Source organism: Lipotes vexillifer, unplaced genomic scaffold (assembly GCF_000442215.2).
Source record: "Lipotes vexillifer unplaced genomic scaffold, Lipotes_vexillifer_v1.1 scaffold91, whole genome shotgun sequence".
Classification (NCBI taxonomy): domain Eukaryota; kingdom Metazoa; phylum Chordata; class Mammalia; order Artiodactyla; family Lipotidae; genus Lipotes; species Lipotes vexillifer.
In genome coordinates, this window is record NW_006777583.1 from 2506853 (window position 1) to 2523598 (window position 16746).

General features: G+C 38.9%; 1 protein-coding gene across 1 annotated transcript in view; it reads left to right on the forward strand.

Annotated features, from left to right (window-relative positions):
- The window catches only part of EPB41L4A (erythrocyte membrane protein band 4.1 like 4A), a 253773-nt gene that overhangs the window by 160417 nt on the left and 76610 nt on the right, over nt 1-16746 (forward strand). The window contains exon 10 of the mRNA XM_007451202.1: nt 15422-15513. Coding sequence (XP_007451264.1) covers nt 15422-15513 — 92 coding nt within the window. The remainder of the gene's footprint in view (nt 1-15421; nt 15514-16746) is intronic.

The window sequence follows — 16746 nt, forward strand, 5'->3', positions numbered from 1 at the left end:
CTTTCCCTAGTTGAGCGTGGTAGATAAACCAGAAGGGAAATTCTGGATGCTTTCAAGGGAGACTGTAAGCCAAGGGTGCAGAAATGATGACGGTCACTCTGCAGGTTGGCAGTGACCTCCAGGACTGTTTGGGTAGTGGGTACAGTGTTTGTCAGAGCCTCAGGGTGCTCTCGTGCATTGACAGGTAGCTTTTAGGAAACTGGGCAAAAGAAGACAGGATGTGAAAGCTTCCTTTTAATCTCCCTGTGAAAATAATGCTCCCTTGAAGTGCTAGTCCTATAATTCATGTTTATGGGATACATGGATGAAAATATGACGTAGGAGAATTCATCCTTCTGTCTCCTTGATGCTAACTTTATGCTGAAAAAAAACTTAAGTGAACAGTGTTGAATTGACTTTCTAATAAGATACTTGTAGAAAGAAGTAAACAAAATCTGCTAATGCGGCCACAAGCTGGGATACAGGAAGCAAAGTGGCTGCAACCACAGTTGGAACCTGGTATCTGGTTTAGTGCCCCACATGTAGCAGGTGCTCAGTAAATACTTGTGGCCTGATCAGTGAACTGATGTACTGGGATGGTGGGCTGCCAAATCAGAAAACCTGATACTACTATTGGTTCTTCTTCTAGAAAAAATACAGTGATCCCTCCCAGAACTGTGTGATATGCTGCCAATTATTGATGAAACTAAAATTGGATTTTTGACATGAGTTTTAACTTGTAAGGAGGGGAAATTCCTGGTTTTTAAAGGAACAAATAGTCTAAAAAGCTTGTAGTAGTTCTCAACAGTCTAGTCTGAAGAAAGTCCAGTTTTCTTCAACCTTAAAAGATGTGCTGATAAAAGATTGAATTAAAATTATCCAAAAGTATTGTAGAATAGCTCATTAGATAGTAGTGTTATACAGTTTTCTTCCTATCCTGCTGGTGGTTTCATGTGACTTGATAATGCAAGGAATAAGGTCTGTTTAATCCTTGGAAATAACATTTCAAGTTTTTTTTTTGTTTTGCCTTTGCATTTATTTTATTTTATTTTATTATTTTTATTTTATTTTTTTATTGGAGTATAATTGCTTTACAACGGTGTGTTAGTTTCTGCTTCACAACAAAATGAATCAGTTATATATATACATATGTTCCCATATCTCTTCCCGCTTGCGTCTCCCTCCCTCCCACCCTCCCTATACCACCCCTCCAGGCGGTCACAAAGCACCGAGCTGATCTCCCTGTGCTATGTGGCTGCTTCCCACTAGCTATCTACCTTACGTTTGGTAGTGTATATGTGTCCATGCCTCTCTCTCGCTTTGTCACAGCTTACCCTTCCCTCTCCCCATATCCTCAAGTCCATGCTCTAGTAAGTCTGTGTCTTTATTCCTGTTTTACCCCTAGGTTCTTCATGACATTTTTTTTTCTTAAATTCCATATATATGTGCTAGCATACGGTATTTGTCTCTCTCTTTCTGACTTACTTCACTCTGAATGACAGACTCTAGGTCTATCTGCCTCATTACAAATAGCTCAATTTCGTTTCTTTCTATGGCTGAGTAATATTCCATTGTATGTATATGCCACATCTTCTTTATCCATTCATCTGACGATGGACACTTAGGTTGTTTCCATCTCCGGGCTATTGTAAATAGAGCTGCAATGAACATTTTGGTACATGATTCTTTTTGAATTATGGTTTTCTCAGGGTATATGCCCAGTAGTGGGATTGCTGGGTCATATGGTAGTTCTATTTGTAGTTTTTTAAGGAACCTCCATGCTGTTCTCCACAGTGGCTGTATCAATTTACATTCCCACCAACACTGCAAGAGGGTTCCCTTTTCTCCACACCCTCTCCAGCATTTATTGTTTCTAGATTTTTTGATGATGGCCATTCTGACTGGTGTGAGATGATATCTCACTGTAGTTTTGATTTGCATTTCTGTAATGATTAATGATGTTGAGCATTCTTTCATGTGTTTGCTGGCAGTCTGTATATGTTCTTTGGAGAAATGTCTATTTAGGTCTTCTGCTCATTTTTGGATTGGGTTGTTTGTTTTTTTGTTATTAAGCTGCATGAGCTGCTTATAAATTTTGGAGATTAATCCTTTGTCAGTTGCTACATTTGCAAATATTTTCTCCCATTCTGAGGGTTGTCTTTTGGTCTTGTTTATGGTTTCCTTTGCTGTGCAAAAGCTTTGAAGTTTCATTAGGTCCCATTTGTTTATTTTTGTTTTTATTTCCATTTCTCTAGGAGGTGAGTCAAAAAGGACCTTGCTGTGATTTATGTCATAGAGTGTCCTGCCTATGTTTTCCTCTAAGAGTTTGATAGTTTCTGGCCTTACATTTAGGTCTTTAATCCATTTTGAGCTTATTTTTGTGTATGGTGTTAGGGAGTGATCTAATCTCATACTTTTACATGTAGCTGTCCAGTTTTCCCAGCACCACTTATTGAAAAGACTGTCTTTTCTCCATTGTATATCCTTGCCTCCTTTGTCATAGATTAGTTGACCATAGGTGCGTGGGTTTATCTCTGGGCTTTCTATCTTGTTCCATTGATCTATGTTTCTGTTTTTGTGCCAGTACCATATTGTCTTGATGACTGTAGCTTTGTAGTATAGTCTGAAGTCAGGGAGTCTAATTCCTCCAGCTCCGTTGTTTTCCCTCAAGACTGCTTTGGCTATTCGGGGTCTTTTGTGTCTCCATAAAATTTTTAAGATTTTTTGTTCTAGTTCTGTAAAAAAATGCCATTGGTAATTTGATAAGGATTGCATTGTATCTGTAGATTGCTTTGGGTAGTATAGTCATTTTCACAATATTGATTCTTCCAATCCAAGAACATGTATATCTCTGCATCTGTTGGTATCATCTTTAATTTCTTTCATCAGTGTCTTATAGTTTTCTGCATACAGGTCTTTTGTCTCCCTGGGTAGGTTTGTTCCTAGGTATTTTATTCTTTTTGTTGCAGTGGTAAATGGGAGTTTTCCTTAATTTCTCCTTCAGATTTTTCATCATTAGTGTATAGGAATGCAAGAGATTTCTGTGCATTAATTTTGTATCTTGCAACTTCAGCTAATTCACTGACTAGCTCTAGTAGTTTTCTGGTGGCATCTTTAGGATTCTCTATGTATAGTATCATGTCATCTGCAAACAGTGACAGTTTTACTTCTTCTTTTCCAATTTGTTTTCCTTTTATTTCTTTTTCTTCTCTGATTGCTGTGGCTAGGACTTCCAAAACTTTGTTGAATAATAGTGGCTAGAGTGTATATCCTTGTCTTGTTCCTAATCTTAGAGGACATGCATTCAGTTTTTCACCATTGAGAATGATGTTTGCTCTGGGTTTGTCATATATGGCCTTTATTATGTTGAGGTAGGTTCCCTCTATGCCCACTCTCTGGAGCGTTTTATCATAAATAGGTGTTTAATTTTGTCCAAAGCTTTTTCTGCATCTATTGAGATGATCATATGGTTTTTATTCTTCAATTTGTTAATATGGTGTATCACATTGATTTGTGTATATTGAAGAATCCTTGCATCCCTGGGATAAATCCCACTGGATCATGGTGTATGATCCTTTTAATGTGTTGTTGGATTCTGTTTGCTAGTATTTTGTTGAGGATTTTTGCATCTGTATTCATCAGTGATATTGATCTCTAATTTTCTTTTTTGGTCGTATCTTTGTCTGGTTTTGGTATCAGGGTGATGGTGGCCTCATAGAATGAGTTTGGGAGTCTTCCTTCCTCTGCAGTTATTTGGAAGAATTTGAGAAGGAGGGGTGTTAGCTCTTCTCTTAACGTTTGATAGAATTCACCTGTGAAGACATGTGGTCCTGGACTTTTGTTTGTTGGAAGATTTTTAGTCATAGTTTCAATTTCATTACTTGTGATTGGTCTGTTCATATTTTCTATTTCTTCCTGGTTCAGTCTTGGAAGGTTATACCTTTCTAAAAATTTGTCCATTTCTTCCAGGCTGTCCATTTTCTTGGCATAGAGTTGCCTGTACTAGTCTCTTAGGATGCTACATATTTCTGTGGTGTCTTGTTGTAAGTTCTCCTTTTTCATTTCTAATTTTACTGATTTGAGTCCTCTCCCTCTTTTTCTTGATGAGTCTGGCTAATGGTTTATCAATTTTGTTCATCTTCTCAAAGAACCAGCTTTTAGTTTTATTGATCTTTGCTATTGTTTTCTTTGTTTCTATTTCATTTATTTCTGCTCTGATATTTATGATTTCTTGCCTTCTGCTAACTTTGGGTTTTGTTTGTTCTTTTTTCTCTTTTTCCTTTAGGTGTAAGGTTAGATTGTTTTTTTGAAATTTTTCTTGTTCCTTGAGGTAGGCTTGTATAGCTATAAACTTCCGTCTTAGAACTGCTTTTGCTGCATCCCATAGATTTTGGATCATCATGTTTTCATTGTCATTTGTCTCTAGGTATTTATTGATTTCCTCTTTGATTTCTTCAGTGACCTCTTGGTTATTTAGTAACGTATTGTTTAGCCTCTATGTGTTTGTGCTTTTTACGATTTTTCCTTGTAATTCATTTCTAATCTCATAGCATTGTGGTCAGAAAAGATGCTTGATATGATTTCAGTTTTCTTAAATTTACTCAGGCTTGTTTTGTGAACCAAGATGTGACGTATCCTGGAGAATGTTTCGTGCACCCTTGAGAAGAAAGTGTAATCTGCTGTTTTTGGATGGAATGTCCTATAAATATCAATTAAACCTATCTGATCTATTGTGTCATTTAAAGCTTCTGTTTCCTTATTTATTTTCATTTTGGATGATCTGTCCATTGGTGTAAGTGAGGTGTTAAAGTCCCCCACTATTATTGTGTTACTGTCAATTTCCTCTTTTATAGCTGTTAGCAGTTGCCTTATGTATTGAGGTGCTCCTATGTTGGGTGCATATATATTTATAATTGTTATGTCTTCTTCTTGGATTGATACCTTGATCATTATGTAGTGTCCTTCCTTGTCTCTTGTCATATTCTTTATTTTAAAGTCTATTTTATCTGATATGAGTATTGCTACTCCAGCTTTCTTTTGATTTCCATTGGCCTGGGATATCTTTTTCCATTCCCTCACTTTCAGTCTGTGTGTGTCCCTAGGTCTGAAGTGGGTCTCTTGTAGACAGCATATATATGGGTCTTGTTTTTGTATCCATTCAGCAAGTTTGTGTCTTTTGGTTGGAGCATTTAATCGATTTACGTTTAAGTTAATTATCGATATGTATGTTCCTATGACCATTTTCTTAATTGTTTTGGGTTTGTTTTTGTAGGTCCTTTTCTTCCCTTGTGTTTCCCACTTAGAGAAGTTCCTTTAGCATTTGTTGTAGAGCTGGTTTGGTGGTGCTGAATTCTCTTAGCTTTTGCTTGTCAGTAAAACTTTTGATTTCTCCATTGAATCTGAGTGAAATCCTTGCCAGGTAGAGTAATCTTGGTTGTAGGTTCTTCCTTTTCATCCCTTTGAGTATATCATGCCACTCCCTTTGGCTTGTAGAGTTTCTGCTGAGAGATCAGCTGTTAACCTTATGTGAGTTCTCTTGTATGTTATTTGTCATTTTTCCCTTGCTGCTTTCAAAACTTTGTCTTTAATTTTTGCCAATTTGATTATTATGTGTCTCGGCGTGTTTCTCCTTGGGTTTATCTTGTATGGGACTCTCTGTGCCTCCTGGTATTGGTTGGCTATTTCCTTTCCCATGTTAGGGAAGTTTTTGACTATAATGTCTTCAAATATTTTTTCGGGTCCTTTCTCTCTCTCTTCTCCTTCTGGGACTCCTATAATGCGAATGTTGTTGCGTTTAATGTCATTCCAGAGGCCTCTTAGGCTGTCTTCATTTCTTTTCATTTTTTTTTCTTTATTGTGTTCCGCAGCAGTGAATTCCACCATTCTGTCTTCCAGGTCACTTGTCCGTTCTTCTGCCTCAGTTATTCTGCTATTGATTCCTTCTAGTGTAGTTTTCATTTCAGTTATTGTATTGTTCATCTGTTTGTTTGTTCTTTAATTCTTCTAGGTGTTTGTTAAACATTTCTTGCATCTTCTCGATCTTTGCCTCCATTCCTTTTCTGAGGCCCTGGACCATCTTCAGTATCATTATTCTAAATTCTTTTTCTGGAAGGTTCCCTATCTCCACTTCATTTAGTTGTTTTTCTGGAGTTTTATGTTGTTCCTTCATCTGGTACATAGCCCTCTGCATTTTCATCTTGTCTGTCTTTCTGTGAATGTGGTTTTTGTTCCATATGCTGTGGGATTGTAGTTTTTCTTGCTTCTGTTGTCTGCCCTCTCAGTAGAATACTTGTATCATCTACTTTCTATATTCCAATTTTGTTGGCTGACCTAATAAAGTTCTTTATAGTATTTTCCTGCTCCAATGTAGAATCAACTTAGCTTCCTTTAATCTGGAACATTTTAGTAGCATTTTTGTTCTTTATGGCATTGAGATTTTTGAAGACTACAATTCTATTCCACTTTTTGAAAATACAGTTGACCCTAGAACAAGGAGTTTGAGTTGCGTGGGTCCACCTGTGGGTAGATTTTTTTCACTGGATAGGTAGTACAGTTACTTCCTGATCTCTGGTTAGTTGAACATGCTGAGGCAGAGCCTTGGATCCAGAGGGTCAACTGTAAGTTATACCAGATTCTTGACTGTGTGGGGATTGGTGCTCCTGACCCCCTGTTGCTCAAGGGTCAATTGTGGAAAGCTGCTCAGTTCATATCTGTCTGTTTCACTGTGATTGAATGAGGTTCTGCATTCTCTGCTGGAAAGCAGCACAGGTGAAGTTGTGTCTCTCCCAGGGTGTCACATCTGGAGGTGCATGGTAACCACTGCCAGCCTCCCATCGGTTACGTTAAGTGTGATCACCCAGTCGTGGTTGTCCCAATTTTCCACTTGATAATTACTGGGTTTTTATTTTTCTCCTTTGCAACTAATAAGCAATCTGTGGAGAGATAACGTAATTCAGTGCAAATGCCCTGCTCTTCAATATTTACCTTAGGTCTAGCATCCATTGAGGACTCTTGCTTGATTTGATCTTTTACTATGATGCTTGCAAAATGCTGATACTCTAGCTGTCCTGCTGCCTCCACATGTATCAGTCAGACCTTGGTGCTCTGCTGTAGGTGAGAGCCTCACCTTCCCTCCTTTTTGTTATTGGCATGGACTGACTCCTATTTTTTCACTGGTTTGTAATACACTACTGTACCTAACTGTTCTGGTATTGAAGTTGTCCTAGATTTGGCCAGTGGGAGCCCTTTGGGACTCCTGTGCCCTTTTGACCTGCCCTTACCATTGTTTTGGTCACTTTCTTCCTTTTTTGGTATAGCTTGGTATTTCAGGTGCATCTTGTACCTACCCTGCATCCACTCTGTTATCAGCCATTTCTCCAAAGAGCCCTGGTTCCTTTTACTGGGGAAGGGTCAAGATCTGGGTGTTAGGTGTGGTCATTGCTACTGGGGTGACTTTGCTTCTTGGCTTTTCTAGTGGACAAAGCTAGGGAATACAAGCATGAATATACACATGTGTACAAATATAAATACATATGTTCACACACACGTGTGCATAGGAGCATGCTTCTGTACATTTTAGAAATCATAAGTTCATGCCATACCTCCAGTTTCCATCCATCCCCACCGGGCTTGCTCTTCCTTCCCTCATTTCATTTTTAAAAAAAATTATTATTGTATTTAATTGAACATTTCCACTTTTTTAAAATGATTGCTTTTATTTATTTATTATTTATTTATTTATTTATTTTTGGCTGCACTGGGTCTTTCCTGATGTGTTCAGTCTTTCTCTAGTTGCAGCGAGTGGGGGCTGCTCTTCGTTGCAGTGTGCGGGCTTCTCACTGCAGTGGCTTCTCGTTGCAGAGCACGGGCTCTAGGAGCGTGGGCTTCAGTAGTTGCAGCACATGGGCACAGTAGTTGTGGCTCGCGGGCTCTAGAGCGCAGGCTCAGTAGTTGTGGCGCATGGGCATAGCTGCTCCACGGCATGTGGGATCTTCCCGGACCAGGGCTCAAACCCGTGTGCCCTGCATTGGCAGGCAGATTCTTAACTACTGCGCCACCAGGGAAGTCCCCCTCTCATTTCATTCTTGTACAGGCTTTCTTTGGCCTGGGAGAACCGTGGCTCCCAATAACAGTAGCACATTTACTTGTGTGCTCAGTCCTAAACTGCATCTCAAATAGTTTCAGAACTGGTTTGGCCAAGCCACTGAAATGGAAAGTTTTTTTGTGTGATTTTTCCACTCATGTATATCACCTTGCCAAGACAGTATAGAGTCTAATACCGTGTTCAAAATGTACTTGGGTTGGCCTTTCCTTCCCTCCTTTCCTATTCCTGTGTCTCTGGGGTTTATTTGAGATCTAGTTAGGTTTAACTGTTTCAGTTTGCTTTCAGTTATAGGCCCCCACTTCATATCCTCTTTTCTTTGGTTTTAATTTTTGAAGATGTAGAAGATTAGCATGCTTCCAAAAGGCAAAAACTCTGCAAGAAGAGGCACACTCAGAAGTATTGCTGACTCCCCTATTCCTTCAGTTCCGTTCCCTTACCCTTCTTTGTAGGTAACCAACTTCAGTGTTTTATGGTTTATCCTCCTCCTTGTATTTCTATTTATAAAGATAAGCATATTAAAATTTTTTTCTTTCTTACATAAAATATAGCATACTCTTTGTGGTCTTTGCACTTTTTCTTTCATTTAGTGGTATCTCCTAGAAATCTCTCTATATCAGTTCACTCGGAGATTTCTTGTTCTCTTGTACATCTGCATAGTACTCCATTGAGTGTCTGTAAAGTAGTTTATTCAGCCAATCTCTTATGCTGGGACGTTTAGGTAGTTCTTGATAGTTTGCAATTAAAAATTTTCCATCAATCAATAACTTGGGGCATATGTATTTTTATATTGTTGGAGGGCTGCCTTTGGGGTAAATTCCCAGGAGTAGGAATGCTGGAAGGGTGAGTATATGTGTAGATATGTTAGATATTGCCTTGTTCTCCCATCCCAACCTTCACCCGCAGTTTCTGTGCCATTGTATGTTTCACCTACAGTGTGTGAGTATACCTGGAACTATAGGTGTTGTATTTTCCCCTAAGTGTTCACAAGTGTGACTCTGTTAGTAACATTTGGATCCTGATTCCATATGACAGTGTGGTTTGGAGTCTTTCAGATTAAGTGATGGATTACTAGACTAGTTGTCAGATAGCATGGTGTAAGTCCAGATCTCCCACTTCTCTAACTTCGGGCAATTTCCTGAATGACATTTAGCCTACATTTCCTTATCTAATAAGTAAGGATGATAAAATCTGTCTTACAAGGTTGTTGTGAGGTTGAATGAACCCAGTCCAAAGCTGGACTTGTAATAGGCACCTGGTACACGTCTCTGAGTCAGAAGTGTCTTGCCCTCATGCACTTAGAGCTCTTGAAGTTTTGCACAGGAAAGGGCTCAGGCAGCACCTTGTTCTTGACTAGTCTTGGCTGGTGAATAGTTCTTGCCAAGGCAACAAGGGGAGCTCAGGTCTTCCAGGCCCATGGAGTTTCCTTTGCTTCATTTGCTAGTGTGTTTCTCCATAGTTAAGTGAGCCATTTGTTTGGAAGGAATGTCTAAATTCTGGTATAAAATTTTTCTACATTAAGAGTATGAATAGATCTTACCAGATATGCCTTCATTTTAACAAGCTTAAGTAACATTTGTTATTAAAAGTTTTTAAACATTTGTAAGACTGGCAATAAAGATTAGTTACCATTAAAAAATGAAATCTGCAAATATAAGAGAGAAATGCTGACATTTTAGGAAATCCTACAGTTTCGTTAAAGAAAAGGTGAGGAAAAGATAGAGTAAAAACAACAATAACAAAAGTAAGCCATCTGGAATCCTGGGTTTGCATCTGTGCATTTTTTCAAATAGGAAGCAGAATAAGCTCAATGAAATAGTTTTCAGAGTTCACTGAAACTTGATATAAATATTCTCTAATGTTTTGGCTCCTGTTTTCTCTTTTTGAATTCTTGGGAGGAAAGGGAAAAAGGGGGGATGCACAGCACAATCTAACACATCCTTTCCAATTCTATAATTTATGTTTCAATGAACTAGAAAGAGTTATAAACAATTATTCATCAAGCAATTAATTTATTCATCTGTAAAAGAGGTAAGAAGGTTTTTCATCTTTAGTGGATAGTTTGAAATATAACCCACATAGCTGACGAAAGAGTTCTGGAATATTTTTGCTGTTTTTGTTCTTTTATTGTAGAATACGACATATATGTAGGAATGGAAATTAATGTTATTCTTCCAGTGCTCTGTTGAAGTGCACAGTGATTTTTTTTTTTTTTTTTTTTTTTTGCGGTACGCGGGCCTCTCACTGCTGTGGCCTCTCCCGTCGCGGAGCACAGGCTCCGGACGCACAGGCTCAGCGGCCATGACTCACGGGCCCAGCCACTCCGTGGCATGTGGGATCTTCCCAGACTGCGGCACGAACCCGCGTCCCCTGCATCAGCAGGCGGACTCTCAACCACTGCGCCACCAGGGAAGCCCTGCACAGTGATTTTTAATTCAAACCATAATATGTGCATTTCAGAAAGAATTTTAAAAATAATTGGTGTGTGTGTAGGGATGTTTATATTTTCTAAACCAGAGTAGTTGAAATAAAGTTTTTGCTCATACAGATCAGGGAAACACCAGCTACCTTACCAGCTCTTGGAGAGTCACAGTACATATTAGCTCAATAAAAGGTCTGAGTGTTTAACCCAGTGTTTCGCAAACTTTTTTGACCATAGAACTCTTTTTATGCCATTATCATAAGACATTAATGATGTAAGAAACACTTTTTAGGAAGCACTCTGTAAAGAAAAAACTTGAAAGCACAAGATAATATTTTACTCAAGTGTTTTAAAATTCCCTTCTAACTTCCCTTTCCAAATAATAACAAGATTGATAATTTTTTGGTTGCAGGGGTTACTCTGAACTCTTTATCTGGCTTTGCACTCCGGATGAGAAAGCAGTGGAAAATACGGGGAAAGAGATTAAAACAAACATCGTGCCCACTGTCTCACATACACAAACCTAGTTAAATTTTTACAACTGCAATCATTCAGGCTTACCATTTATAAAGACAGAATTTCTCTAATACTTAAAATTTTGTGATATTTCTTTGGTATTTCTTTTCAGTTCAAGAATAAATTTTGTTTCTGTTCCACGATTTGCCTTCCTTTGCTTTCTCAGTAATTAAGTTCTTTCAATCATTTGCTATTAGCCCCCTGATTTTTATTTCATCTAGTGTCTAAAGTAAGCTAACAATTGCCAAGTACATATAAATCTTCTAGAGACTGAATATTTGAAAAAAGATCCCATAAAACTGTAGGCTTGTAATCTTTGCACTTCTTTTTAGCCTCTCCTCTGCCTTTATGGATCATTGATAAGAAAACTCTCTGTTGTAGGCCTCTGCAACATTTATGTAATGATTGCATCTTACTATTGTTAGAAGTACTAATCTCTTTACTCTTAAGTATTTGACCTTTGCAGTGTACCTTAGGTTACTTCTATTGACGGTGGAGGTGGGATGAATGTATAATGACAGGATTGAGAAAATGTTCGTCCTCGTAATTCTAGGGAAGCTGGGGAAGGCAGATTGTCCAGTTGTGGCTGCTTCCCAAGTTGGAAGCAGAGGAACCAGCTAGAGCAGGGACCGTGTGTGGCAAGCCCATTGGGCGTGGGAGAGGCAGTGAAGCTGGAGCCAAGGGAGAGTTAGCTGCTGTGCATCTTATAGTGTGAGCCCCTCCATGGCCCTGTCAGTAAACTCAAGACGCTTCAGAGAAGCCAGGCTAAAGTAGATTGATTTCTTCAAGGCTGCAAAGAGAAACATAGCCAGCAAAGATGGAAAAAGAGTGAGAAGAACAGAGGGAGTTAGGTTGGGAATTTGTCCATATAATCTAGGTCCTGAATTCTTACAAATGATGGAATTGGGACTTTGAGTCCAGTTTACCTAGAGATCCACAGTGTGATGAAGCCCCACGTGATATCTGAGTTAGAGGTGACTTAAGCTTGAGCTCTTTATAAAAGAAAAAGAAATAGATTCAGACCATAGCTTTGCTTCTGGCATAAAATGACCAAAACTATGAAGGTGTTTGAGGAATTTTGCCAAAAGCAAGAGTTGGTTGCTTGGATAAAGTATTTTAGCGGTAGGTTGAAATGAACTTCTGAAGCTAAGCAGCAACTTGTCTTTGTGTGAACAAATGGAAAAGTGCTAATTGTCCATGTCCCTTTAGAAGAGGTTTAGTAGGTAGCAGAGTTTCAAAAAGAAAGACATTTGAATGCTGCATCAGTTACATTTATGCCAGCAGTTATTGTATGTGGCAAAAACACACAGAATTTATTCCGAATACCTGGCTCTTTTTTTATTTATGTTAACTTGCCTTTTAGTATTTGGATCATTCTACTAACAATGGGGCAAAAACCAGGCAGCTAGTGTTAAAGCCCTGTATGAATGGGGGAATGAGTTTGTATTTGTCATTTGCACAGGGCAGAAGTAATTAGGGAGCCTGTGGGAGGCTCTTTTGTTCCTTTAATATATTTGTATACACAGAAACTTGAGAAAACCCAATTCTGGTTGGATCTTAAATACCTTTTATCCTTTCATTAGGTGATGGTAGTTTTAAAAAATACATTAAAAGTTAGATTTCCTGTGACCAGGTCTCTATTTGAAAAGCAAAAGAATACAGATGTTTCTGTGACGAATAAAGTGAAAACCAGTCCTAGAAAAGTTTAAGGAGATTTACTTTGTTTTCAAGTTTGAACATTTTTTGGTTTCTCTTCCACTTTTGGAAATCTGGATGATATATGTAGTTAAATCACTTTGTGGAAATTCGATTTAGTATGTCAATTCCACCTTATTTGTGGATGCTCTTGCTAAAATGTGAAGGTGTCTGTGTCACAGAATAGTCATTAGTAGCCACCATTTCTTGTCAGTGACAATGCCCAGTACGTTAGTCCTAACACACTTTGTGTTTCAGTTGTTGACAGGGAGATGGGTGCATATACTGAGGAAGGTGGTAGATTGGGGAACGGAAGAGCAGCCTGTACTGTACTGGCTTCTTCTTTTGTTTTTTTTTGGTGAGGCTTGCTGGATCTTAGTCCCCCTACCAGGGATCGAACCCATTCCCCTGCAGTGGAAGCCTGGAATCAACCACTGGATCGCCAGGGAAGTCCCATGTACTGGCTTTATCTTATTTATCCTGATACACAACCAGAAGCAAAATTATCTTAAAATTAATGACCTGTGTATTATATATTTGGATAATCCAGTGACTTTAAAACACCGGCATGGGCTTCCCTGGTGGCACAGTGGTTGAGAGTCCGCCTGGGTATGCAGGGGACACAGGTTTGTGCCGCGGTCCGGGAAGATCCCACATGACGCAGAGCAGCTGGGCCTGTGAGCCATGGCCACTGAGCCTGTGCGTCCCGGAGCCTGTGCTCCGTAACGGGCGAGGCCACAACAGTGAGAGGCCCGTGTACCGCAAAAAAACAAACAAGCAAACAAAACACCGGCATGTTATATGGCAAACTCTTAATAGTGGTTGCCTCTGAGAAGGGGAATTGGGGACAGTGGTAGGAGGGAGATTGAGTTAGAATTGTGTTATCCACTTTGGTAACTTTGGGTGTTTGTACCATGAGTATATATTTAAAAAGGAAAAGTAAAAGAAGACAAATTCCCCTCTAAGCATTCCCATCTCCTGACAGGAGCCTTGGTTTCTCACCCTGCCTCCAAGGATGATCTGTGATTTCCTCTGTGCCCCTTGCTTCTCACCTCCCCCCTAGTTTCTTTTGCTTTTGAGGAAAACACTTTCTGAATTGATCACCTTTTCTTCATCACCTCTAATTTTGTAATCCTTAACCCCTTTCACGAAAGCCACTGAAGATTTCTCCCCATAAAATGCAGTGACCTCTTTTCAAGCCCTGCGACCTTTCTGGGTCACTTGAGACTTGCCCCCTCCTCCAGCCTCTCGGATACCATTGCCTTGAGGTCCCTTTTGACCGCTCTCACTTCACCTTCACAAGCATCTTCACTGTGATTCCACCGTTATCCACTCTGTGCTCTCTCCCTGAGCAATGTGTTTTAGATTCTCAGGTGAAATTATCTGTGCCAGCAGATATGACCTTTCTCCTCAGCTCTACCCTTGAATGTTTACTGGCCCATTAGGCGTGTTGAGTTCCTAGTTCCATGGGCATCTCAGAATCAAAATAGCCTGAACTTAATGTCCATTCCTACCCCCGTCCATCCAATTCCCCAATTTTTTTCCACTTGCTGTATTTTACTACTTAGCAGCACCCAACTTAGAAACTTGGGACTTGCCCTAAGTTCCTTCCTCCACCTCACAAGGTTTAGGAATTACAAAGCCTTGCTGTAACATGCATATATTGGCTCAGTTTCCATCACACCCTTTCAGTTTGCAAGTAAACTCCTAAATTGGACAGCCTCATTCTAGGTGGACTTGGGAGAAATTTCATGCATATAAATGTTCTGTCCTTGTTAAAAGTGTGTGTATAGAGGTAGGAATCGTTTCAGTTATTCTTCATTGACAACTTTGTGTTTATGAATCCATGGAAACCTTATTCCAGGGGCACTTCTGCATTTGTGACTTGAGTTTGGTTTTTATTTGAGACTAAGTTAGCAATTATATAACTTCACAGAGCTTGTGGTTTATTATTATTTTAGTATGGATACTGTATTTTGCTTGGTTTCCTATTCAGTCACTTAAAAAAAAATAGTATCTTTTGCTGCACAGTTAAAATTACCTCTAATATTGCCTTTGTTTCTTATGTATTAAAATAGATAAGTAGCTGCGAGATTAAAATGATAGTTAGAATTGTATACCTAATATATGTAACTTCACATCTGTCATGTCATTTAATTTATTTCCCCCAATAACTTGATGCAGAATGGAGAAACTCAGTACTGAGACATTATTTAACTTTCTCAGATTACACTGCTGTGGTGGTCACACCTCCCAGCGACCTCTCTTGAGATTCTTTCATTTAAGTGTGGCCTGTACATCCCTGAAAAAAAATACAGTTAAAATTACATAAAAACTGGGTTTATGGGTGTCTTCTTTTTTGGGGGAGTTGATTGTCACATAGTCGGTATTTTTCCTGTCTTGGTCGCCCATTGATGACAGAAGAGTTTACAGTGCTTCAGTGCCGTCACTCTGATTATCCGTGGTCATGGGGTGATGTAGAAATTATCCGTGGTCATGGGGTGATGTAGAAAAGAAGGTAATAAAGGTGATGGCACTAAGATTTACATGGAACTTATATTTTGTATTTTTATCAAGAGATAATTATTTTTTTAATGTGTTAACAGTAATTTCTCTGCTTACTTGAATTTTTGGTACCTAGAAGGGTGGCTGTCATCTGAAGAATGTTGTGGTCTGTAATTTATATTCTCTCTCTGTTTCTCTCTCAGTGCAATGAAACCTCATTCTTTTTTGAAGCTCAAAGTAAAACTGCTTGCAAGCATCTTTGGAAGTGTAGTGTAGAACATCATACATTTTTTAGGTATGTTAATGTGAAACCTTTGTTCATTGTCCTAATAAATGAAAATTGCATTTGTTTTTGTTTTTATATTTTTTTGATGTGCATATGTTTTTATAACAAGAATTCTATCCTGTCTACAAGAAGAAATTTACAGTGTTTCTCTTTTATTAACATTTTTACATGCACACACACATATATCGATATTTTCTTTGCTCATGCTACAAGAAAGGATCAAGGACAATTGATTCTGACATTTATGTAATAAAAGTGCAGCTTTGGTATTGGTGGAAATTAAGTGTTCTACTTTGGACATACTAAATTTGAAATGACTGTTAGCTTGGAGGTATGGAATGGGTGGCTGGGTATACAAGGCATACAGGATAGACCAAGGTTGGTCATATACATTTCGTAGGTATTAAGGCAAAGGGGATTGGGTGAGGTCACCTGTGGAAAAAGTGAAGAGAGAGGAGCAGAAAGCCAGGGACTGAGCTGTGGGACCCACCCAGCATTTAGAGGACAGGAAGAGCCAGCTGGGGAGTATGAGAAGAAGTAAGCAGTAGGGTATGGGAAAATGGAATATGAGAAAGAAAAATGTCTTAGTGAATAAGGAGCTAGCAGCTGCATTGCGTGCTCCTGGGAGGTCACGTAAGATGAGGGTAGAGAATTGACCATTGGGTTGTGGGGATCCTGTTTGTGTCACATCCTTACGGTGTAAAGATAAAACTCAGTTTTATCAGATAATACTTGAAACTCTATTTTTGGTTTTTAAATTTAAAACTAGATTAACTCGTCCCCTTATTCGTGTTTGACTTGCATGGAACGGTTTCCCCAAATAGCATGATGCTAGAGAAGTAGCCTTATAAAATGACCCATGTCCGTTGTGGAGTTTGTATTAAGAGAGGGATATAGCCCAAAAGGTCTGAGGCATTGCCTCTCGTGTAGTGGAGCTGGGCCTAGGAACTGCACGTGGAGGTGTGTGTTGAAAGTACCCTGGAATGGAAAGTACAAAGAAGAGTGAGCCACCCCATTAGATACGATCAACTGCCCTGAGAACCTTGGCTTGGGTAAATCAATGTAGTGACAAAAGTTCCCAAGATAATTTAGTAGAGAAATTAAATTGATTCACAATAAAAGCTTCCTTGTGCGGGCAGTGATGTATCTGATAGTCTTCAGGAAGTATGACTGTTTTGACATGATACAGATATAAAATGCTAGAATGTCAAGTATTAGCTTAAAAATAATCGATTATTATTC